At 39.2% G+C, this 26,300-nt stretch overlaps 2 protein-coding genes, 2 long non-coding RNA genes and 1 pseudogene across 8 annotated transcripts in view; 4 read left to right on the forward strand and 1 right to left on the reverse strand.

The window, feature by feature from the left end:
- Positions 1–1,694, forward strand: part of LOC116066597 (adenylate cyclase type 3-like) — a 51,013-nt gene extending 49,319 nt beyond the window's left edge. Inside the window, exon 21 of the mRNA XM_031322758.2 lies at positions 1,008–1,694. Within this exon, the coding sequence (XP_031178618.1) occupies positions 1,008–1,187 (180 nt within the window). The 3' untranslated portion in view covers positions 1,188–1,694. The remainder of the gene's footprint in view (positions 1–1,007) is intronic.
- Positions 339–25,110, reverse strand: LOC116066617. Its single transcript, XR_004109002.1, has 3 exons — positions 24,980–25,110; positions 9,709–9,715; positions 339–351 (listed from the first exon to the last, which is right to left on the reverse strand). It is a non-coding gene; the product is annotated as an uncharacterized LOC116066617 (long non-coding RNA).
- On the forward strand, positions 2,558–7,684 carry LOC116066615. Its single transcript, XR_004109000.2, has 2 exons — positions 2,558–3,540; positions 4,110–7,684. It is a non-coding gene; the product is annotated as an uncharacterized LOC116066615 (long non-coding RNA).
- preb (prolactin regulatory element binding) lies at positions 8,465–26,300 on the forward strand. 5 transcript variants are annotated; one of them, XM_031322784.1, is made up of 10 exons: positions 8,465–8,756; positions 10,736–10,925; positions 16,454–16,652; positions 18,998–19,251; positions 21,108–21,188; positions 21,312–21,439; positions 21,556–21,729; positions 25,337–25,409; positions 25,510–25,669; positions 25,767–26,300. In XM_031322784.1, the coding sequence occupies exons 2-10, from the start codon at positions 10,791–10,793 to the stop codon at positions 25,859–25,861; spliced, it is 1,299 nt and encodes a 432-aa protein (XP_031178644.1). In that variant the 5' UTR covers positions 8,465–8,756; positions 10,736–10,790; the 3' UTR covers positions 25,862–26,300. The 5 variants fall into 5 exon arrangements, with proteins under 5 accessions (XP_031178644.1, XP_031178647.1, XP_031178645.1 ...); XM_031322787.1 differs by having other exon boundaries at positions 19,001–19,251; XM_031322785.1 differs by having other exon boundaries at positions 8,465–8,614.
- Positions 8,488–8,610, forward strand: LOC116066685 (annotated as a pseudogene).

Below are 26,300 nucleotides of genomic sequence, written 5' to 3' on the forward strand. Positions count from 1 at the left end.
CCGCATAACTATAGATGTGTTAAAAAATAATGAGAATATATATACATATATATCCGAGTCCTGATCGGGAGGTAACGTCCGATTCCGATCGAGTCTGAAACCACGTGATCGGGCCCGATTTCCGATCACGTGATCAGATCTGGACATCCCTACTTAACACTGCTTTACACGAATTTCAAAATGAATACTGTGAAGAGTAGCTTTAAAGCTTTGGTGATGAACCATGTTTTATTCCTGGTTTATCCTAGGTTCATTTCACCTAGCGAACATGTTTTTAAAGAGACACTGTCTTTGCGTCTGTGTATGTTTTTATATATAATCACTAGAAGCAATGTTTACCCCCAATACATTCTACTACATGCACACGTTCCTGTGCGAGTGTGAGTTTAAGAGTGTATTAGTATAGTGATGCAGAAAAATCTAAGTAAAAATAAACTTAGCAACATTTTCATAAATCATCATTAGGCAATGGTAGGATAACATTACATTGTTTTGGACTTTAGTAAAGCACAAATATGACTTATGACTTTCTCAAGATCTCTCTGTAGACTATAGTGAAGAAAACAGCTGCCACTAAAGAAGATACTGACTCCAATTTGTGTAGTTCAACGAATAAAACAAACAATCCTTCCATTAGTATACATCAGAAGTACAGATAATCCTATGGCTTTTTAATTCAATTAACTGAAAAGCTGCACAACAAATTAAAGCTTTACTGAATATTTTTATACCAACGACGGATATAATGATCAAGTGTAATGTCACTCTTTGTGACGAACCCACAGACAACTATCGCCAACTTTTAGCTCTCATCAAGCTTGATTCCAGTAGCAGCAGGCAGCTGTTTTCAGACTAAAAGCTCTAAAAACCCACTGTACACTATTTTCATCATCTTCTCAATTCTGCTTAAGTTAATCTTGTTTTGCAATCACAAATACAATTTTGCATATCCAATTTTTATTTTCTGTGTGTGTGTGTGTGTGTGTGTGTGTGTGTGTTGCCCCTAGGTAGTGGAGGACTGCTACAACATCCTAAAGGAGTACGGCTTCCGATTTGTGAGAAGGGGACCCATCTTTGTGAAGGGGAAAGGGGAACTGCTCACTTATTTTCTGAAGGGAAGAGACAAACAAGGCTCATTTATCAACGGCTCCTCTGTCACCCTGCCACATCAGGTGGTGGACAGCTAAGGTCCACTCACACACACACACACACATACACACACACACACACACACTCCCCAGCAATCACAGTTAGTGTGCGATAATTGCAGAGGAGAGAGTTTTTGGAATAAGAAGTAATTTGTCTAAAAACAGTCCGACACCTGTACTAAATGTATACAAGTCACATTAAAATACCACTGACACACTTCATACACACCTGTGACAACACACCACTCATTACTCATTAGTGCCTGTGGAAAGATATATGGGCCAGTAGAGATTGATTTTAAATTTTTCATGTTCAAGTTGAACAACAGACCTTAAAACATTAATAACTAGATAAATTAATAAATTAACGGAAATGATTAGAAATTGATAGGATCTAGATACAGACACTATGTAAGATTAAAACATTACAAATAAAAATAATAAGACTACATGAAGGCAAGTCTAGACAAGATAGGCCGGCAGCAGAAAATCCAAGGTCAAGTGTCCACATTTCTTTCATTTATGGCAGCTGTACAAAAAAAAAAATTTCTTGCAATGTTGAAATTCTTCAAAATCAAACCTGGATTTTGCCCCCATCCTAATGTATTAGAGGTGAAAGTCATTCCATTAGTAACTGGAGTGTGGATTAAGCTGGAGATCTGTAGAATGTTTTCACATTCTTGTGTAACAAAACAAAAGTGATATGGAACAGCTTCTCCAACGTTCTCCCCCACACTGACAGTGAATGAAAACAGCCTCCATGTCGACTTTTCTCCAATCAGATGATGCTGAGTCATAATAAATTGGTCATGACAAAAAAAGGATGTATTTTTCCCTGAGTCCTCTATGTTAGCGATTATAACATTACCTAAGTTCTTTGGTATTTTGCTTTGGTAATAGCTTGTTGGATAGTAAGTCCCCCACTATAACTAACACGGCAAAAAGCCTGTGTGAACTGATATTAGGCTAATATTGTAGATCTACTGTTATGTTGGGTTGAGTAGTGTTGAGTTGTTGTGTTAGTAGTCCTCTGTTTTGGCGCACTGAAACATTTCTTTAAGATTTTTAAGATTATTTTTTGGGCATTTTAGGCCTTTATTGTACTGGACAGATGAAGATGTTAAAGGGGAGAAAGAGATGGAATGACGTGCAGCAAAGGGCCACAGGTCAGAGTTGACAAGGACTGATGTTTAAATATGAGGTTCATAACTTTACCATGCGGTCATATTATAAATTGTGTTTTGAATTCAGAATGAAAATGACTAATTCAGACTAATATAATTTAATTAAAACACAATGATGGGCTGTATCTCTTTCCACAAACATCTCTCGGATAAAAAATAGAACACGCACATACACGCACACACACACACACACACACACACACACACACACACACAAACACATACATACACACACACACACACACACACACACACAGCATTTTTGCAAACACACCAGTTTTGATGCATTTGCTCAGCATCTTAACACTACACTTTGGATTCCTAAATTCTGGACCACTCCCTATTTACAAAATACTTCCATGTACGGAAACCTGACAGACTGATCGGAGCTTAAGTTTCCTGTCTCTGATGAGGAAGAGGATTTGGAAGTGGACAAATGAGAGACCAGAGTGTGACGATGCCAACTGAACTGCCACCTGCTGCTGCCATTGTGTGGTCGTGGGTGTGTATAATAGTATGTGCACATAATGTATTTTTCCACAGTCAAAGTATTTTTTCTCTTTGATTCTGATTTGGGAACAGGTCAGATCTACTGTGCTCTCCTCTCTGCTCCTGGAACTCGTACAGCACATTACACCGCTGGCATTAGGACGTTTTTGTGCCTCGGAGCTGTGTTGGACATAATAGAGAACAGAGACGTGTGTACTGTGTGCTTTAGGAGAGGTACAGGTGACGGTGTCCAGACGGTAGCACACATGGCAGAAGTATTTTTCAAACTGATTGTGGATTGATGGAAGTGCCTACCACAGCTATGATCACCATGTTTTAATGTAGTTGAAGGATTTCATGGCTCTCTACGTGCATGGGAAAATATTTGAGTCCTTTCACAATGCTGTGAAAGGATAATTCCAGTTTATTTCAACTTGCTCTGGTCATAAATTTTATCAGTTATAATAACATTGTACAATGAATAGCTCCAAGGAGTCAAGAAACACTAGCAGTCAGAGGTTCAGAGGGTTTGGAAACAAGCCAAAAGGTTAGTCAAACTTATCTGAAGAGAAAAATAAGGCAAAAGGTAAAATGATTACCCAAACTCTCTATTGTAAACATCCATCATAGTTTTCAGACCCCCTGCTTCAACTTTGACCTACTGTGCCTGCTGTAGTTTTGTGCACAGTTTGCTTGGAATTATTGTCAACCTTTTAAAGGTCCCATGGCATGAAAATGTCACTTTATGAGGTTTTTTAACATTAATGTGAGTTCCCCCAGCCTGCCTATGGTTCCCCAGTGGCTAGAAATGGTGATAGGTGTAAACCGAGCCCTGGGTATCCTGCTCTGCCTTTGAGAAAATGAAAGCTCAGATGGGCCGATCTGGAATCTTCCCATTATGACATCATAAGGGTAAAGGTTACCTCCCCTTTCTCTGCTTTCCCGCGCAGAGAATTTAGACCACCCATGAGAAAGAGAGAGACATCATGGCTTTCAAACAAACGTAGCATGGCAGTTGGTCAAGGCCACACCCCCACCCTCCACCTTGCCCCCCCCCCCTCTCCTCCTCAATAGCATTTAAAGCTACAGACACAGAAATGGCACATCCTAAGGAAAGCTCATAGTGGCTGTAATTCTGAACCAAGGCTGAATTTCAGGAAAGAGACTTCAGATACAGTATTAGGGGACCACTAAGGTCTATATAAAAGAGACTTCAGATACAGTATTAGGGGACCACTAAGGTCTATATAAAAGCATCCAAAAAGCAGCATGTCATAGGACCTTTAAGGTGTGCTCGCTTTCCATTTAATTTCCAAATCAAGTGGTTTAGATAATCTGATTAAAGTGATGGTTTGTATCCAGCCTGTCTGAATGTCTGACTGCTCGTGTTTCTTGACCCTCTTTGATCTTCTTAGATCTATTTCAGTGATGTCACCGTGACATTAGTCTCGACAATTAACTTGGTGAGTGAAATGTTAGAAAAGCCAAAAGGGACACAATCTGTTATAAACTTGAATTTGCCTTTTAACTGCATGGCAGTCATGTGGAAAAAGAAGGCTGTAACAGAATACGTTTAAATAAATTGAGAAGGTATTATATTTTATGATGTAAAATGACAACAGCAACAAAAAGTTCAAATACATGACATTGAACTTGTTGCAGCTTTGGGACCCTATTTCCTCCTGGTATCAACATCCAGTCTGTATCTGGATAATGGTATCTGATAATGAGGCCTTTGCATTTACACCTGGGATTAATAAACATTCTCACTATCTCAACCGTTGCTTGCACTGTGGTCGAATCTCAACACACAATTTAGGTGGGTGAGCCAGCTGACTTTCCGTGGCATGTCCCACTTTTGCTTTGACACTGTTCCTACCACAGTGCTATTAAGCAATGGTTTCACCTTGCTTCATGGACAAGTGTCATCCATGGCAGCATGGAGCCTAAACCTAGCTTCATGCCCTCCCGTCTCATGCCCTACCGCCTGGTGCCGTCCCCGAGCTTCTACTTTTCAAAATAAAAGCTCATGTCTGGTCCGCTCTGTCTTCGTACTATGGTGTTTCTGAACTAAACAGTACGGCAATTATGCTAATGAATACAATACTTAAAAATATCTGTCTAAAAGATAAATGCAGACTATAATGCTAATGAATAAAATACTTAAAAATATGTCAAACTAAAAGACAAACTACATACCCATTTTATGGCTGCAGCCTGGAGCCTCCCCTCTCGTGCCCTCTCGCCTGGTGCCATCCCCGAGCTTGCTATGGAAATAATAATAATAATATGGCTTAAACAAAGATCTACGTTAAACGCTGATGCAGTTTTAAATGGTCCCTTCACCTATAAAAGTTTACTTCTTGGTTTTTATGATTTCAGAAAAATGGAGATTAACCCTTTTTTTAATTATACTTTTTTTGCTTCTTGCCAAATTTCATATCCATGAATGCAGGTTTAAAAATTCTAAACCTTCCTTTGTTGCATTTAAAAACAAGCCCAACTATTATTTTTAGATAATCTCTAAAGGCATGAAAACCGTTTCATTTTACTCTTCTGTGGTCTCATAATATTGGATAACTTTAAATATGTATAATTTATAGTGTTGTGGGTGGCTTCATTGTTGAGCTATATGTTTTTCCCCTGGCATACGTTTTTATGTTATGTTTGTACTTCTTTTGTACTGTTGTGAATTTGCAAATAAAGCGTTAAAAAAATGGGTAAAGTCATCGCAGGTTTCATCAAATAAACAATATAAGTTAACATCAGGGATACAACAATAACATCCAAAATACTGCAAACTATATGTATGGCTAAAATCGTTAATTTAAGAGTTTAAATTGTTAATTTATTTATAAAAAAAAAAAAAGTTTAAATGGTTTTCAATTAATTGCAACAAACATGCTCACTAACTTAACCGTGACTCCATCTAGAATATAATTTGCGATTTTGTATTTTTGACCCTTTTGAATTTACCGTTGGACACGCCCAGGCATGAGACGGGAGATCATGAGACAGGAGGCTCCAGGCTGCAGCCATGCCTGACTCCCTCGCGCCGGGAATACCGCAGCGGCCATAAACCTAGCTTTAGGTGACCTTTCAACTTGCTTGGGACTTTTTTTCTTCAGAATATGGTCATACTACAGTATATAGGCCTTGTTTACACATGGCAAAGAGATCTGATCACAATGTGAGCATGACCACCTCCAGATGTGGATTCTACATTTATGTTCATTACATCTGCATTAACATGTTGATTCCCTGATCCAGATAAGGTATCAACATACAGATCTCATGTTAATACGAGGTGAAAATGGGGTCTCACTTTTCTAGTGAATTCTGGCCTAAAGTTGGCTACCATCTGTGTCTTGTTTGTCTGCTTGCTTGGTCGTGTACAGTCACAAATTTCAAAATTGACACAGACGTGTACAGCAGACACGCACAGGGTTCTGCATATGCCAATGTGTTTACACGTGCAGTTAGCAGATGTGGTCTGTGTGGTCGAAAAAAGTTTTTGATACACAGGGAAATCTGTAAGAAGTACGCCCTGCACCTTAAAGACTTGGGCAGGTGAAAAAATTGACATCACTCAAATCTGTGTGGCTATGTGGACACGTACAGTCTAATTTACCCTCTTACATCTTCAGGAGGTCTTACCAACTGAGTCATCTTGCTCCCTCTACCCATGGTGGAAGTAATGTGGAAACACTTGATACCTAAATCAACATGGTAAATCAAGGCATGTTGGAAAAGTGCGTCAAGGGTCATTTGAAGCTACTTGAAGCTAAGAAAACTAAAAATGGACCTAATTATATGACATTTTGGACCAATTAAAGGCAAATCGTATATTGGGAGGAGGTGCTCAAGGCTATCAATAGGTCTGACTAGCCAGTCTGTTCACATGCAGGGGTTGAAGCCCATCATGGTGCTTCTTTTTAGTTACAAACATAATTTTGCTTGTGATTACTTTCAAATTTGATTGAATTTGGGAAAACCTCTGACATTTGTCCCAAAGTTTGTATTTCAAATGTACAAGGCTTTTGACATGAGAGCAGTGACATGCAGGAGAATGAGCACACCCACCTGGCAGGAAGCAGATGTACTGTATGTGTGTTTTAGGGATAAATATATGTACAGTATACTGCTCTTCTCCTCTTTTTAAAGCCCATTAACATCTCTGTAGAATGGGATGAAAGTGCAATAGTTTCTTCTTCTCCAAACCTGACGCTCTCCTCTCTTAAGGAAATGTTAAATCATTCCTTCCACCTTTAATTCACATTTGTATCATGTAATGTACAAGCTTTGTTCTATTTAAAGAAAGGGGAAAAAGTACTGAATGTGTCCTAGTTGTACATAGAGTTCAGACAGTGTTTATTAGTCACATTTATTTATTGGAAATTACAGCGACATTTTTTTTCTTACACAGTTGTGAAAGTGCCAATAATAAAGGAATAGCTTTAAATTAAACCATGGCTGTTCACATATTTGTATTTCAAAAGAATATCAGGCTTGGGAACAAAATTTGAATGTGTCATGTTTTCAGGTCTTGGTCGCAACAGAATTTTTTTGTGCTTAGCAAAACACAAGAGCACAGAAATGCCATCTGGAGAGCCCACACCACCAGGGCCATGCTGATGGCATCAAAAGGCAACAAAAATGATTCAATCTTGTGGTTATAGTTGTTACCATTTGCTTTTGTCAGAATTTGATTCAGAACTCTGCTTACTCTTCACAGATTTTGTGATTTGGTATACTGTAGATCCCAATTATGGTTTTTAAGTTGTTACAAGTTCTCATTCAGTGTACCCTCTTTCATTTTAGTTGTCATTATAAGGTGAGTTGATTAAAAAAAAATTCAATAAAGAGAGGCCTCAGTGTCATGATTACTGCACGGTAAGTGGAAACGACAGCACATTGATTCTGGAAGAGATCATCAGCTCTACAATGACTCAGCATCTCTGCAGGTTGACTGAGCAAAAAGGGTGGCAAGAGCATCCGCTAGTAAATCATTCAAACATTTGAAGTGTAATAAAGTGTAAGGCAAAGGCTCTATCGTCACAGCATTTCTTTGATTTTGCCTCTCTTAATTGATTAATTTGCACGTGCTTATATGTAAGTTGAATAAAATTGCTCTGTGCTTTGAAAAGAAAGAGAGAGAGCGCACTTGATCTCAATGATTGTATCATTACAGCAGTAAAGTTACATAAATCACATAGCAAACAACACAAGGACAAAGGTCAAAAAGGTAAAATACTGTTGAGTGCCTATCTTGATACGGAATTAGATGGTGCATCCTGCATTTATTTACCACAGCTCCTGCTGGTAACACTATTTGAAGGGGTGTGCATAAGACTACACTGTAGGAGTCCTTTTGAGTATTGATGACTGTTGTCATTAAGCGTCATTCGGTAAAACATGGTTGTTAGAGAGAGCGTTTAGTTTAGTTTAGTCTTATTTGTTTGATTTCCCCCCCTGCTAATCTACTGCTCCACAATCCAGTCCGGTAGGTAGGTGGCGGTAATGCGCCTTAAAGCTGGTTGCCAACCGCCAATTAAAAAGCAGAAGAAGAACGCTACGATGCTGACTATGATGCTGACGTGTAGCTAGCTAGGTAGGGAGGGAGCTTCTTATAGACAGTCTATGGGAGGGAGACAGTACGCTGTGGAATAGTTATCGGCCTTTTGGCAACGATCAAGTGTAGTATCTGTTCTTATCAGTTTAATAACTGAATAGTTCTATACGTCCATGGTGGAGTAAGGGAAGTGACTGTTGAGCTGTTTGTAGCCCCTGACTGTAAGCTAGCACTTAGTATTCCTCTTTATCACAAGCCTTTGTCATAGACAGACCACTATGAAATTATCTGGTTTGGTACTTAGTTAGCTAGCTAGCTATTTGGTACAATAACAACGGAAGACAAACCGGGCCAATTGCACAGGTAGGGGACTCCTAATTAAATTTACGACAAGAGCTAACGTTAGCAGGCTGTAGTGCTAACTGTAACTTAGCTAGTTATTAACGTTAGCTAGCTAACGTTACAGTTAAATGATATTGATATAGTCGTTGACACATTAGCTAGCTTAAAACGGTTGTATTGTAGTTAATTGACATTTTCTTAAGTTATTGCTGAAAACAGAAACGTTTTTTGTATTTATAGGTGATAACGTTACATTTAGTTGGCACCATCGCTGCCCCACACAGCCAAGGTAAATGCAGCCGACTTCGATGACTAAACTGATAAAAGACTGCAATAAAAGAGGACAAGGACAATTTGCTGCTTTTAGTGGAGACGTTTTTTTTTTTTTTTTTTTTTTTTTTGCAGTTCATAGAATCAAAATTAGACATCATATAAACCATGTGGCCTCATTCATAAATATATCTTACTTTCTGTTTCTTGCAAAGGCATGTACAGTTATTTAAAAAAAAATCCTGTGTGGCAGAAAAAAACTGCATTACCGTTACTGAGTATGATATCATCAGACATATCATCTGGTGTTTCCTGTGTTTCTCCGGAAGTTAGCGCAACTAGAGGGTTTAAAGGTTATATGAGGCCATTTACAGCCGACCAAACAGCACGCCTCTTTTCATTTATTAAAATTACAGATTTCTGTAGGTTTGAACAGTTGGGATAATATAAATGCATAACAACAACAAAATATATAACATAGTTGTGTCGTCGTTTTTTAGACATTTTAATGCAGAATCTTTAAAGTGATGGGATGTGGTCGTCAGCAATTCACGGTCTGCTAAAAGCACCCAGTCTGAGTCAACTTAATGTGATGTTCTCTATGTGTCCTCAAGCGACACACCTAAAACAAGGTGTTCATGGGTGTAGCAACCTCACTGGACACCAGCAGATGACGGACAGAGCATGCCACAGATAAACTAACACTCTAGCTGCGTTTCAATAGTGGTTAGTGGTTCAACGTGCCCTTGTTCACTTCCCCTAAGCCCTTGCCCTTCGGGGAATCCCCGCTGCTATCCTAACTGTCGTTCCATTTGTCTAAAAAACGTGTGAACTTGGTGAGATGGACCCTCGGAGGGCTGAGGGAGAAAGTGAACAACGATGGTCACTCCAGAGGTGGCTATTACCCACAATGCTTTGCAGTTATGCATTTGGCGCAAGAATACATCCATGGTTAGGTGGCAGTAATGTACAACCGGTAAAACTCTGTTGCTGACCACCAAAGAAGTAAGGAGAAAATTAATAAATACATTTGGCTTTTTAGTAGTCTTTAGAAAACCTCATTGATAGCTTGATTTTTTTATTTCTTTTTTTATTTACTGAAACATGTAATATAACTAATGTCAGTTAATATTTAGCCTAAATTATACTTTTAATTTGATTTTATTTACTAGACAGTTGTTCTTGTGATTTATTTTTCCCAACCTTATCTGTAAAAGCTTGAAATTATTATGGAACTGTTTTTGCAAGATATAATACGTAGCAATAATGATTAATCCTCATACAGATCACAAACTTTCTAAATCAGAAACTTATGCAGCTGATTACCAAGCCTCATTGAAATGAGCAGGTATTTATGAGGTGTAAAAGGCAGTAATAATACTTTTTATAAATATTTATATAGCACCTTTCATACAAGAAATGGAAATTGCATGACATAAGAAGACAATAAACAAAAACGGCAATAGAATGCCATAATTAATCGATAATGAAACACACTTGAAGCAGCAGAGCTAAGCCTACAACTGGTGGTGGATCCATGTAGTTTGGGCTGAAAGTGAACAAGGGCGGGTGCGTTACATTTCAATCCTCTGCTCCTACCCCACATACCTTCCCTCTGCTCTCCAAGTGGCCTCCGTGTGACGTATGCTGTTACGTAATATCAAGGGCTGAGGGGAAATGAACGAGGATATGTTGAACCACTATTGAAACGCAGCATCTGTTTTCCACAGGTGGGATTGAATGCAGCAGATGTATGAAGAAGTGTAGGTGACTTATACAACAACCATGGGGAAGAGGAGGGTGCCAGATCTGTACAGAGCCCCCTTTCCTTTATACTCCATTAAAGTGGATCCTAAAACAGGGCTTGTAATCACAGCAGGAGGAGGGGGGGCTTCCAAGACCGGCATAAAGAATGCTGTGGTAAGTACTGAGGATCAAGTGTTTTGGTAATTTAAACGGTTTAATAGAATACTACGGTGGCCCTGAAAACTTAACGCAATGCAACATTTCAAAATACATGCACATAGATAATGAAGAAATCTGCTTAACACAATTTGACATTTTGTGTATTTGGTTGTGCGAAATTAGTTGTTTTCTGCATTTGGTTGTGTTGTGGGTATGCGGGTGTGTGCATGTGTATGCCCGAGCACCCACAACGTCAGTTGGCGAATAGTAAATGGACTGCAGACTGTTCCACACTAGTGGAGTAACGACAACCATAGTTGATCCGTAGGCCGTACGGATTAGAGCGTAGTCAGTCTTCCTCTATAATACCATTCAAATTTCATTTGTTTTTTGTTTTTATAAATATTCAAATAATATTTGAATATTTAATGCTCAAATGCAGCCTGTTAAATATGTATTACGCTACTCAGGCTAATGCATTGCCAATGCCACTATCAGCATGTGGTTGTTGTTGCACGTTCTGTCCACTAGAGGGACTTCTAACATCAGTCTGGCCTTGAAGGGGACCTACGTCACGGCGCATTGCATTTCTGGCCCGCCACTATCTGTTTACATTATTTTCCTCCACAAGCACACAGCGACAAACACAAGTCAACAGAGAACTCTGTAATGAAACATTATCCAACAAGTGTAGTGAAGCGGCTCTGTTGTAAAGGCTAACGGTGCTCAGTTAGCACACTGACATAATGTTAGAAAGTACAGCCGAAACGATTTGTCAAAAAATAAAGTAACAAAAGTGTTAGCCACGATGCTAACGGCATTGATAACTAAGCCAAACGGTGCTGTCACTACTATTTTAGTGATTTGTAAGCAACCTGTTTCTTGCAGGTTGTCACGTTACTGAGAATACAGCTGCCATGTTAGTCGTGCTGCCAGTGGAAGAATATGGTACACGCACACAGCAGAGCTTGCAAACTGTGGCTTTTTTGTCGACAACGTTGTCAACATAACTCACTGGAAATCCAAAATACTTCCACACCGGCGACTTCAGTGAAAGAGGAGGGGGTTCAGGTTGTGTCGATGGGTCTCCAGCATCTGCAGTTGCCATGCTATCTTCTGACTGGCTGTAGCTAAGTTAGAGGAGGTGTTTTTTTCCGCTTGACAAGCCAACCGGACGTGACGTGGGAGCGTGGCAGAATCGACGATTCCGTTTTTTTTATTCAAAGTTCGAGTTTGTGACTTAATTTCGATCGAAATCGTGACACCAACGGATACTTACTGAAGAAGTTATCATTGATAGTTAACGTGATTATTTACTAATGTTAGTTAAGTTAACGTAAGTTACGTGTTAGCTAACGATGTTAGCTGACAGTCTCCTCTCCATCTTGTCATGACAAACGATGTATAACGTTTGTAATGTTATATCTAGTTCATTTACGTTAGCTTACATTAAAGGGAAGCTATGCCGATTTTCCACCGGTGTTTGTGTCTTTGCAGTGTGGGATGAATGGAGTTTAGCTTCCCCTCATTGCACTAGTTAACTAACTTACATGACAAACTACGTTAATCTTCTTATCGGAAGTATGAGTACTGACTGTGTGCTCCAAATACACCTTTTTTCCATTCATTTAGCTAACTGTATTAACCTTAAATTTAAGGTCAAATCAGACCTTAACAGGCTGCAAGGAGAGCAGCTGGCTGCCTGCCTGACTGAGGGTCTCCATCACTGGGTCAAGCCCAGAGGGCATTAGAGCTGTTCCTAAAGCCTAGGAACATTAAATGTCCAAAATCAGGGTGCAGAGGTTGTCAAAAGGGAGGTAGGGAGAGTTTTTTATATATATATATATATATATATATATATATATATATATATATATATATATATATATATATATATATATATATATATATATAAAAATAATATATCTTATTGTCCACCATGACAAGTTGTCTGTTTAACTGCAGACAGTGAGCTGGATTACCTTTACTCTTTTGCCCAAGTAAATTATATTTGTAATTTATTTTCGCCATATGACCTGTCAAGTATAGAGGATGGGTACCCGACAGGCCAGGCCGGGTTCTGACAGATATTTAGAAATGATGTTCCGGGTCGGGCTCGTTCACATTAGCGCGATAAGGCATTGAACATTTAAAATTTTAAAAAAGCTTATTATGTAGGTGCGCGCCTGTGTTAACGTGCGCTTGTTGCCCCGTGTGCGCTAATGCGCTCATCTGTTGACATTTCCAAATGCCTTCCTACAGTTGCTTAATAAAAGCAGGCTTTCCACACAAACAAACGTACATGTGTCATTAGTATGAGAAAAAAAAAACGAGATTTGAACTGTGTCGGGCTCGGGTCGGGCTCAGACATAAATATCTTAATGCCTGTCGGGCTCGGGCCGGGTTCAGTTACTGCTCTGTCGGACGCGGGCCGGGCTCAGACAGAAAAATGCGGCCCGATCCGCACTCTAGTAGGTATCATCTAGTAGAAACTATTTTAATTCAATTGCTGTTAATTTATTTGATCAGCTGCACTTTGGATCAATAGACTGAGAATAAAAATGATGTCCAATGGATGTTTGTTAGGTTTAAGTGATGCTTTTGACTGAAGCTGCAGATCATCTTGCCTTTGCTGTCTCACAGAACGGTCTAATAACGTGAGAATATAATGCTTTCCTTCAGAATGAGAATTTCATCCTTTGACACCTGTTGTGTACTTTTCAGAGTGAGTGCTTAAGATCCTTGTTTCACAAATTAATAGTAAATGTACAGATTGGATGCTCTATATGTAATAAGTATTTAAAAAATCAAATTTCCAAATTTAGCGTGCAGAGTTTGTCCTTTTAATGTAGGGAGAGTTACAACAGAATACATTATTGTCACTTTTTTTATTCGTCAAGTTTATCCACCCTGTCCTCTAACCTACCGGTAATAAATAGAAAACCAAGCAGTTCAACACAGGTAATTCTGTTTGTTTAATTTCTTTTTATGACTCAATGCTTATGCTATACAAAAATGTGTTTATGGTTAAATTACTTACAAGAACACAACATTGTTTACAAAGAGCACATATTCTACATAGACCTAGCCTCTTAATTTTGCTCTCAAAGTGCACCAGATTGATGATTTTAACTTTAAAGTGTACAACATTTTCTTCCTGGGGAGCATACCCCTGGACCCCCCAAAAGGGTCGGGGGTCCGCCATATCCTTCTCACCTTTTTTACCCCTGTTCTGTTTGCATGCTGTTAATTACATCTATGATCTTTTTTTGTAATGACTTAAGTCATTCACTATTTCTATAATTGTGTTAGAGTGAAAATATTTATTTTTTTGTCATTGTGGTTATATAAATGTTATATATGATGGTGTTAGATTGCTGCTACACTGCCTTGTTAATACAAGTGTGTGTGCCTCCAGGAGAGCAAACTGTTGTTTGGCCACTGTAAAAATGTTGTTTTTGAAAGGCTATACACCAACAAATATGGATTGAGGGAGAATATTTTGTTAGATAAAAACATTGTGAACTTTGGGAATAAGTACATCTGTCTTTTTTCAATACATTTTGACTTTTGGACTTTACAAAGCTCAGAGTTGTTGGAAATGTTGGATCATTCCGAGTAGGAAACAATACTGTGCAGTGACCACTGGAATCTAATTCTACAACAAATACTATATCTTAAGCATTTTTATCCAAAATGCTATGCTGTCAAATTGGTGAAGCAGTTTACTTCATTTGCTTTTGTTTTGTCTTTTTGCATGTCTTCTTAAGTTGTAGTGTGTTGCGCTTTCAGAGCCACCATAGAATACAGTAGAACAGGGTATGATATGATTTTATATATGTATGTTGCATAAGTAATAGAGGTCGACCGATAGTGGATTTTACCGATACCGATAGCTAGGTTGGGCCGTATTTGCCGATAACCGATTAATCGACCGATAGTATTTAGAATTGATACTGGATAAAAACAAACATGACACTCCAAGTAAAACAGTGCTGAACTTTATTATAAAAATAAAAAAAACTGTATTGAACCATGAAAACATGCTAAATGAAATAAATATATAAATGTAAATAAATATTGAAGTCAATAAAAGACATTCATTCAAACTGAAACAAAAAGTAATAAATAACAAATAAAAACAGTTAAACTCAACATGTAACTGTTTAACTGTACAGCAATGCTACACAAGCATGTGTGTTGTCTAAAACAGTTCTCCTACATATTTGGAGTCATCCAGTGCAAAAATAAACATAATGAGCATTATAATTCATATAAAGGACAAACTATTTACATTTCTTCAAAAAAATGTATGGCCCAAATGTATGCCAAATCTCAAAACAGTGACGCCATTCTTCTCTGTAGAACGGTTTAGAACGGTAACAGACGATCTCTGACCTGGAGGGATCTATCTTTCCCACTTTATACTCTGTTCTCGCTTGGATGCCCATATAAGGCGTAATGTGTGACGGACCTGCCTTCCCATTGGTTGAAAACATAAACAAAGGCATCATGGGAGATCCCCTTGTCGGTAGCACCTACTGTCTATGGGTAGCACGGAGTTAGCGGCAGAAATGACCGAAAACGTGATGAATTATGGACATCAAGTGGATAAATCTTGGATGTAACGGATTGATTTAATGCTCAACAACCCCGAAAAAAGGCACAAGTTCCAGGCTGGATAGAAAATCACCTGTAGAGGCTAGAAAGACACCAAAGACACCCCCGTGACGGCTAACTCGTTAGCTTTTAGCTGCAGCAATCAGTAAGTCTCTACTGTTATTAAATGATCTAAATATGAATCAGAGGTGCCGTTTGGGATCGTGGACGATCCTTTAGGGTTCTGATTCTGACATTTGGGCCGGACTTGCGTTTATTTTTGTCAGTGTTTTAACCGCTTGAGGTAAGTTAGCCTACTACTAATGTTTAGCATCATCTCAGCCTCGAAAGCAAACAAACATACTGTTGTGCTGTTCTTTCTCTACTAATGCAGCATCTATTCAACAAATGAATAACTTTATAATGATATGACAAAATGTACTGTATACATACCTTTTTGCTGTCGATGCTTTAAACGCGCATCTGATGTCAGCCTTCTCCGCACAGCATGTGCTCTCTGTGCAGCGCGCAGTAACACGTGTCGAAAATAAACAACACGAGGCATCAGTGATAGTTTTTATTTCGCCTCTAGAGGCCGCTATTGTAATGCATGATGCCAGCAGACCCTTCTCAGCTCTCGCGTACTGTGTAATGAATGACAGAGCGCGCTTCTCAGCCGCTCCAGCAACGGACGCAACCAGGAAAAACTATCGGTATGGATTTTTGCCGATAACGATAGTTCCACCAATCAACTATCGGTGCCGATTAATCGGCAAAACCGATTAATCGGTCGACCTCTAATAAGTAATATATAAAGGTACTCAACATGTATTGTCCACACCAGAACATGTTAAGTCTGAGGGTATGAATAGAAATGTGGATTACATGCATTATGAGAGTTTGTAAACCAGCAGCAGAAGCAGACTCATGACTGTGTGTTTCAGCAATTCCTGGATCTACAGCTGGTTGGAGAACACCAGTACAGTGCCAGTCTCCTTCACTCTCATGACACTGACACACGTGCCACCATGAACATGGCTGTAGGCAATGGTGTGATTGCTGCAGGACAGGATGGGACCTGCTCTCTGATGAGGTTTAAACACTGCATGCAGAAAGAGGAAGGCAAAACTGCCACTGAGGATGGTGAGGCTTACTACTACAATCTGGAATACAGTGTACCTGCTGTCTTTTTAAACTCTGTTCACTATGGCGAAACAACAACCACAGCCTTCAAGCTAGCAAGCAACACGCTGAAAATGCCAAGTTTCAAAGAGAATTTGGATCGTGCAATAATGCAGGCCTGCTTGGTTCTTTTAGGGAATGATTGTAAAGATTTACAAAAAATATGTTTATGGTATTTACTATCAGTAACTGGGACGTTTTGCGACCGATTGGTGGGGATTTGTTATGGATAAAATACAAACGGCGATACACTGGTAAGGCAAATTATGTTTAACCATGTATCCAGCTAAGCAAAGCCTAATTTATTTTGCTCCAAACCAGTTGATGGAAGCGCATCTAATTCATTACCAATGCATTTCTATTTTTGTGACATTTCAAAGGTTTGATTAAAATTTGATTGACAATTGAATGGAAACCAAACTGAGGTCTCTTGTTTGTTAGAAGATCTGTTATAAACCCAAAAAGTGATTTTACTGATAAAATATAACTATAAAGTTGCTCCGTACTAGTGACTTAATTGTAAAGTCAGTACTGTTCCTGTCATGAGCCTTTAGGAATGATGATTTAATTTCTCCATTTAGCTGATCAGTCAGTGGTTGGCCTGCTGAGATATTTTGATCTGATCCTCTGAAATTGAACTGCTCTGGAGCAGGGTTAGCTGTGCAGCATACAATAACATGGTGATCTACCCTAGTTAAAAGTGAGACAGCTTTGTTATACCGAAAAACTTTAAAGTTAAATCCAAAGATGGCTGGAATTAACCCAAATCCTGCTTCACTTGATTAAATATTACAAGCTTTTCTACATTTAACTTGAGTAATTTGTATTCTTCTTCAGTGACTTCAGACTAGGGGTCGACTGTATTTTCAGGGCTGATACAGATTATTAGTAGTTAATGCAACCAATAACTAGAGATGGTCCGATACCATTTTTTGCTTCCCGATACCGATTCTGATACCTGAACTTGCGTATCAGCCGATCCCGAGTTCTGATCCGATACCACTGTCATATATTTTATTATGTTTTAACAACTGTATACTACTATCCCTGTATGGATGTGATATGATTTCTTTGTTGTCAGTCTGGCTCAGGTTAAACTCTTTGTGAAACATGAACAAACACAAACAATGAACGCCCCAGAACTTTCTTTTATTATGCAGTTTGACAGTCAGTTATAATGGCAAAAGAACATAAATAAACTACTTTAACATAGATTTTCTTTAGGGCTTTATTACGTGATATGGGATCGGTGCATAAACTCCAGTACTTCCCGATACCGATATCAGCGTTTTAGGCAGTATCGGAACATCTCTACCGATAACCACCATTTACAGTAATTTAGTCTAAATTAAGATTTTGGAATGTAACAAACTCCAACACAGAACTTTGTTTAAATGCTTTAAGCAATTATTAAATAAAACTGAAACTGCGGTCATTAGAGAACTCACGACTAGCTTCATTTATTACATGCAAAACACTTGAGTGGCAAGAGAGCTAGCCCTTACAAGCCCTTCAAGTAGCCTCACAACCTGGTATTCAAAAAAACTAAGCTACCTTATTCCTAAACTAGATGAATGTGTAAAACAGCAATCCATGTAGCCTATTAACCAGTAGTACAATTGCTCAGATTTTTTGAAAAGTAGCAATGCCACAGTGTAAAAATACTCAGATACAAGTATGTCTTGCATTAAATCCCTTAAGTAAATGGTATTGTAACAAACAAAAAATACTAAATTTAAAACAGTAAATGTCCATTTAAAAATAATATATAACTACTGATGAATTAATGTATTCAAAAGTTGATGTTGCATATCCTGAACGTAGGTCAATCACTACTTCGGACACTCGTAGTGCTGTATTAAGTACTAAAATAAAACCGGCACCGATGAAGCTATAGGTTTAGACATCTGCACCTGTACCAAGCATTACAGTTGCACTATCACAGCTTCATGAGTTGAAAGCAAGCTGGTGAAATGAAGAGTATGTGTAACCTTATTGACCAAAATGAGCATATAAGTTAGTGGTTATCAGATGGTCATAAAATGTCAGTGCATCCCTTTCTTTAACTTTACTTAAACCAAAGTAGCCATTAGAACTAGGAGGATAAGGAGTTCCCCTAGCATCAAAGTGTTGCTATAATCTGTTCTACAACAGCTGCATAATGACTTAAAGCGTTGACTGTAAGAAAAGGCAGATATCAGCCTTATGCAAAAAAAAGTCTAACCTGTGTCTTTGTTTACAAAAACCCATGCGTTTCCAATTCAGGCGTCTTTGTGATCCATTCAAAATTGGTGTCATTTGTGCAGCAGAAAACAGCGTGCAGCAGGGTAATGCCAGGCGACGAGCTGGGAAAAGAGACAAAGGTGGTCAGGATGAAGCTGCAGCATCTGGAGATATTTCACCTATGAAGGATGAGACGGCTCATATCTCTGTGACTGGTTTGGCTGACGTGCAGTCAGACCTGAACCCCAAGGACCCGCTTCAGAAAGTAGTCCGGTTCAGTCCAGACCTGAGCCTTCTGCTGACAGGAGGCACAGACGGACACATACGAGTCTGGGAGGTAAACAGTGTCTAGTTGTTGTCTGAGTATCTTTAGACCAGCCATGTTTGATTGGTGTGTTTAGTTTGATTCATTTGGGATATTAGGACAATGCTTTTAAACTTCAGTATTGATGTAAACGGGATCTTGATGTGTGAAAACCTGAAAGCTGGTGAAAATGCTCTTTATTGTGGTCTGTTTTATCATAGTAAAGTATTTTTTACACTAACCTTAACCACACCAAATCAAAATTTCCCTCTAGGGACAATAAAGGTCTGAACTGAAATTAAGTCAACTAAAAGCGCTAAACCAATAAGGTGACAAATCTTCTTTTTGGTAAATAATAAAGTAATTTACCAAGATAAATACTTATATTAGCTGGTTGCTGCTTTTTAAAATGTAAACATTTTTTAAACCTTTAGTTCTCTAGTTTTGGCGAAGGCATCTTATCTTTGCTGCTGTAGCTTATCTACACTTACACTCACCTAAAGGATTATTAGGAACACCTGTTAAATTTCTCGTTAATGCAATTATCGAATCAACCAATCACATGGCAGCTGCTTCAATGCATTTAGGGGTGTGGTCCTGGTCTAGACAATCTCCTGAACTCCAAACTGAATGTCAGAATGGGAAAGAAAGGTGATCTCAGCAACTTTGAGTCTTGATTTCTGTTGAGACATTCAGATTGTAGAGTCAGAATCCGTCATGCCTTGTTACCACTGGGCAGGCTGGTGGTGGTGTAATGTTGTGGGGGATGCTATCCTCTCAATATGGGCCAGCATTTCTAAAGAATGCTTCCAGCACCTTGTTGAATCAATGACACAAAGAATTGAGGCAGTTCTGAAGGTGAAAGGGGGTCAAACACGGTATTAGTAGGGTGTTCCTAATAATCCTTTAGGTGAGTGGTATGTTAGCGTTGAAGTGGATGAGCTACCAGGTGGCTCTCTAGAGATGCCCTTCTGCACACCACTCAGCTATTATTGTATACTTTTGGCCTTTCTTTTAGATTGTAGAAACCAGGGGCCTCATGTATAAAAGACTGCTTAGCTTTCATACTAAAAGATGGCGTACACACAAAACCTAAAAAGTACATACGCACAGGAATATTCAGATTTATAAAACTGGGCATACTTTGCGTGATGGCCTGCACATTCTCACGGCAGAATCATTTTTATACATCACACCGTGTGCATGACAACCAGCGACGTGCAACCTTTTCGTGCATACGCAATGTTTATACATGACGCCCCAGGACATTTTCCTCTTATCTCATCCCTGTGTGTTTTTATTTATAATTTTTAACTAATCTGTAGATACTTTTACCGGATAATCCTAGAAGGGTTGCTGTTTCTGAAAAGCGCAATGTCTGCCACAGACAATCATTCAATGTTTAAAAAAAAAAAGAAATAATTCCGTTTTTTTTATTGAAATGTTTGTAAGCCCTTAGACAGTTTTAAGTTCACTTTATGAAAATGAAGGTTAAGTAAATGTTTTGTATAAACCTTTCTAAATCCCCATTAGCTTTTGCAGACTAACTGACTCCCTGGTTCAGCTTTGGCCTGCTACAATGTATTCACTTTCAAAGAGATTTGATAATTAAAGTGTTGTTAGGGTTTGTAAGCTGTGCTGTAAAGTTGTTGCTTCATTCCGGGAATTAGCTATTAAATTGATGAACAAAATGTTATAACCAGTGTTATTATAACCAAAATGAATGATGGGTGAAACTTCAATCTTCAATCAATGTTCAATCTTGAACATTCTCATGTTCTTTTATGTTGCATTTACCTAAATAAGCAGGTATACAGTATAATAAGCTGGACACTGGACATATGCATTTATGTCGTGACTTTTATTGTACGTTCTTGATTCTTTTACAGTTTCCATCGCTAAAGAAGAGGTTTGACTTCAAAGCACATGAAGGGGAGATTGAAGACTTGGATATGAGTCCAGGGAACAAGGTGAAAAAATTGACTCCTCGTCTCTCTCTCTCTCTCTCTCTCTCTCTCTCTCTCTCTCTCTCTCTCTCTCTCTCTCTCCTTCTCTCTCTCTCTGAGGTATTTATTCATTGTGTTCTCATACAGCACCTGGTGACTGTTGGCCGGGACTTTTCCTGCAGTGTATGGAGTGGTAGCCAGTTGGCTATGGGTCTGAAATGGCTTGAAACCATGCCTCAAATAGCTGAGAAGACATATCGATATATGGCTTGCAGGTAAAAAATAAATTGACTTATTGTTTTACAAAACGGCATCCCAGCTCTTGACCTCACCATATCTCTCTGAATGATGTGACAGTCACTATAGATGGTTATATTTTCATGTATTTCAGGTTTGGAAAGGTAGCAGACCAAAAAGGCGCCCTGAGGCTTTACACTGTCCAGATCCCCCATAAACGAGACAGAAAACCTCCTCCTTGCTACCTCACCAAGTGGGACGGCAAGAGCTTTCTGCCCATGCTGACGGCTCCCTGTGGCACCGAGGTCATCTCCAGTCTGGCTGTCAGGTTACTGATCTCATATTATACCTCGTTAACTATGGATGCTGAGAGACCCGCCTTAGACATGAGGAAGTTAGGGTTTGGTCAGGACTGCCTGATGGCCCAGGCTCAGTCAGGGTACTTCTCACAGTCTTTCTACATCTTATGTGGCTTTTTATCCTCACTTCTCTGACAGTCAAATTGGATGCCACCTAACCCTGTATTGAGTAAACATGGTGGCAGGTAAAAGAAAAGCTGTTTGTGTCTTTGTCAAAACTACACTTTGTCATTCAGTAGCTGGTATCTCCTAGCCCATATGAAGTACTCCTGGTTAGATATGAATGATAAACTTGTAGTTGTAATGCTCATTATTTAAAAAACCCTGCATTTACAACTGGCCAACTAAAAAAGTAGTGCTGTGTATCATTTATAACTTTTCTGAATCTGGTGTCAATACAGTTTTGGTAATGATACTGTAACAATACTTTTTTTTTTTTTTTTTTTTTATCACTTTAAGGATAAGTCTGGTGATAGAGTAAAAAATGACATAACATTATTTATTATACGTTTATTTGATTCAAAGCTGCTATATAGTGTTTTGACCTCAACAACCCAACTGCATTAACTAGTTAACTTTCTAAAGCAGGCGCAATCACTTGTTTGTTAAGAGTCGGGTCGGTGATTGTGATTGTGTAAAGGTGTTCACCAGATAGATACCAACCTTTAGTGAACTTGTGAATTTCGCCAGCCGTCTTCTCTCCTTTATGGAGACCGACACTGTGTGCACGGTGGGCTCAATGGTGTTTTAAGCCTCTAATGTCACCTTACAGGCAGCTAACCCTCACCTTAACACTAACATAACTCCTTTGACCTAACCATTGCCGCGCTGCCTGCCTTTTTTTTTTTTTTTTTTTTTTGCTGCTTTAATGTCTTTTATAACCCTGTACGGTGTCCTGGAGTGCCGATAAAGGCGCCTTTTAAAGTGCCCATATTATGAAAAAATCACTTTTTCTGGGATTTGGGTTGTTATGTTGTGTCTCTGGTGCTTCCACACACATACAAACTTTGAAAAAAATCCATCCATGCTGTTTAGAGTGAGATACGGTTTCTGAACGTGTCCTGCCTTCAGTCTCTGGGTGAGCTGTTCAAAATCGGCACGGCTTGTGACGTCACAAGCCGAAACGAGCAGGCTAACCGCAACCATTAGCTCGTAGAGTTAGCATGCTAACGCTATGGCTAACGCTAGCATGCTACCTCGTTCTCAATAGCAAAGCACTGCTACAACACACACAAGTTCACCATAATCTACAAAAGAACTACTTACATGTGCGCCCTCATTTAGAAGTCTCCCAGCTAATCCTGCCTTGTAACTGACCGAAGTTGTAGAAACAGCCTTTCTTTTACTGTCTATGGAGCTAGCTAGCTGACATGATCTACATCTGAGCTACTGGGCATGTGCAGTGCAATCAAAGATAGTACAGAAGAAGAAGAAAAGAGGTCTCACTCTGTAGCTAAAACAGAGACCAGCTGAAAAGAGGATCTGCAGCAGTGAGAGAGAGCGGTGCAGTACAACACAAATATGGTGTTTTTTGAAAATTAAACCATGTAAACCTATTCTGGTACAACCTTAAAATACAATTATGAACCTGAAAATGAGCATAATATGGCTGCTTTAAATAAAATTTATTATTATTATTATTATTATTATTAATAACCCCTAGGTTCTTTTGCGCCGGAATTGTCCTTAAAAATAAAAAATGAAAGATTAAAGAAAGGTTTGTTTTTTTTGCTAAGCCACATGGTTACATTTAAATGATTTATTTTAAATGTAATAACAATAACTTATGTAGTTTGCTGTTAAATGACAAAAATAAGATACACTTGATGGCTGAAAGGGTATTTTATAATGGTGTAACGGACCATAGTTGATCTGTGGTCTGTAGCCTACCGTTAGCTAGTAGCTGGATTAAACACAGTTAACAGCTAAATGGTGTAAGAGTGTGACTGTATTTCACTGTAGAGGATTCCAACAGCGGGAAGTACAACAGTCTGCAGCTAAAGCTATGAGCTACAAAATACCCTTTTCTCATCTGTCTTTGTCGTATAACAGCCATTGACTGGTGAAAGAAGTTATTATTGTTAAAAGTTATTACATTTTTAATAAATCATTTAAATTCCCCCCTTTTTGGGATGATCTGAAAATTGATCCGTGACTCAAAACCGTGATACGAACCGTGAGTTTTGTGATCAGTTGCACCCCTAGTATTTTACAACAACATTGACGACAACACAAGTTTACGGAGCTGGACCCAAACGCAACATTCAAGTCCTGTCCCGTCCATGCCGTCTAAAAGTGCTACTAGTCTCCTCTGTGTCTTTAGCTGCAGACCTTTGTACGTCCTGGTGTTGGAATCCTTTCCAGTGAAATACAGCCACAGTTTACACAGTTTACCTGTCAGCATTTTAACCGTGTTTAAGCCAGCTAACATTACCCACTGTATGTTAACTAGCGTCACGCCCTAGGCTGTTTTAAAATTGCATCGCGATTATTTTTAATCTCAACTGGTCTTTATCTTTTCACATTGAAATTCATTTTTAACCGATTCATGATCGTTCATCATCGTTACATCCGTTACTCTAACATCTGCTGCTATATGTTGGTTCCAGAGGCTTGTGTTCTGTTTGATCTGCTTGATCTCACTCTGCTCTCTCCAAATGCTGTGAACTTTAAAAATATCAGACAAGGCCCAAACAAAAGAATGCTAACGCCAGGAATTAGTCATGAACCCAGAGCATGAACCCAAAATCCCCAACATCACACACACACACACACATCTCATCCTCACTGGTGCAACAAAGTCATTCTACAACACTAAATATGTGGTATCAAGATAAAGGATTCTGGCTCAACCACTTCTGATTTTGTCAGGCACCTGAAAATGCACCCTGATAGGTTAGCAAATATGTTTAGCTCAGCATTGGCCTTTTAGCATTAGCTTGCTTATTGCTTTAGCTATGACCTACGGAGGGACGCGAGAGAGAGAGAGGGAGTAGAGGAGTGTTAATAAAGCGTTTGGCTGATGTTTAACTGGATGCACCGTGTGCGTTGTTGATTTTCTAATGAAACCAAGCTAGGCGAACCTAACAATCCAACGCTCCTAAATCCCGGGACCCGCTGTCTATTTTTAGACCGACCGCTCCCAGCCGCAGCCCCTGTTAAAACCACCCGCTCCCGCGATATTTTTGTTGGGTCTCGCGGGATCCAATCCCAATGCACTCCTCATGACCATGTCTCAAGTCCACATCTCTGGTTTTCAGTAATTTATGATGCAAGTTGTAAGTGCACTGGATTTAGTGGTCTGATTGTGCAAAACCACTGGTACGGTCCTTGAAGGGCAAGTAGATTTCTGATCTACAGTGTTTACCTGACCAGGCAAGTGAACAAGGATATTCTTGCCGAAGTCTTTTTCAGTTCAGTTCGTCAGTAGGGGAAGGATGGTCTCCTATACTGTACTTTGTTCTCTTAAAAGTACTTTAGCATATTTTTTTTGTATGGAAAAGTTAATCAGACCTTTTTAGGATAAAAACATTTAATTCTTGCAGAATAAGTTAACTTGAACCTTGTCTTTGACAGTGACTCTGGAACATTTCTTGGCCTTGGAACTGTAACAGGATCAGTGGCTATCTACATTGCTTTCTCCCTACAGGTAAAGACCGCGTGGACACGTATCTCAAACTGAGGAACATAAATCAACCAAGCATCCCTGCTGTGCGATGATAACTTGTACTTACTCTTTGTGTGTGCAGAAGCTGTATTATGTACAGGAGTCCCATGGCATTGTTGTGACAGACCTGGCCTTCCTGCCTGACTCGCTGAAAGGCAAAAATATCAAAGGAAATAATGAAACAGCCATGTTGAGTGTAGCTGTGGACAGCCGCTGTCAGGTACATGCTGTCCCCAACCGAAGTAAGTCCTGCATCATCATTCAAAGAACACACTGAAGACCATGTATCATAACTTCAGACCTCACCTTATCTGTCCCGTTGTTTTCCATTTTCTCTAGGATCCTTTCCTATCTGGCTAGTGTTGTTCTTTTGTGGCCTCATGGTGGTGGGAGTCGTTCTCCTCCTACAGTACCTCTTTCCAGGATTTATTTAAATCATGCAAATGTTGTCACAGGTCATGGTTGATGGTACTTGGACACATCTTCACGTGACTTGCTTTGCTGCTGTCAATATCAGCAGTCCTCGGTCCAACATCCAAACCTGCCAGTGCTGCATCACAACTCCCAGCTGAGCTATTGAAGGCTCTTCCAGCTGCAGTGCTGACTCTAAACAGCTTTTACGGTTCCCTGACATTGTCCTCCTCAGCTATTACTCAGGGTTGTTCCTCTCAGACCTGTAAACACAGTGGAATCAAACCAGGACAGACTGTGCGATTATGTTTGCTTTGATCTCAATTATTCTTTCTAATCTTTTTTTGGATTCATGTTGGAGAGTTGACGGGCTCAGGTTTGTGAATATTTAAAGGGTGGAATCTTTTTATTGACATATTTAAGGAACAATGTAAACAATATATACATGATTGACACAATGTG

The sequence above is a fragment of the Sander lucioperca genome, chromosome 10 (assembly GCF_008315115.2).
Source record: "Sander lucioperca isolate FBNREF2018 chromosome 10, SLUC_FBN_1.2, whole genome shotgun sequence".
In the NCBI taxonomy this organism is placed as follows: domain Eukaryota; kingdom Metazoa; phylum Chordata; class Actinopteri; order Perciformes; family Percidae; genus Sander; species Sander lucioperca.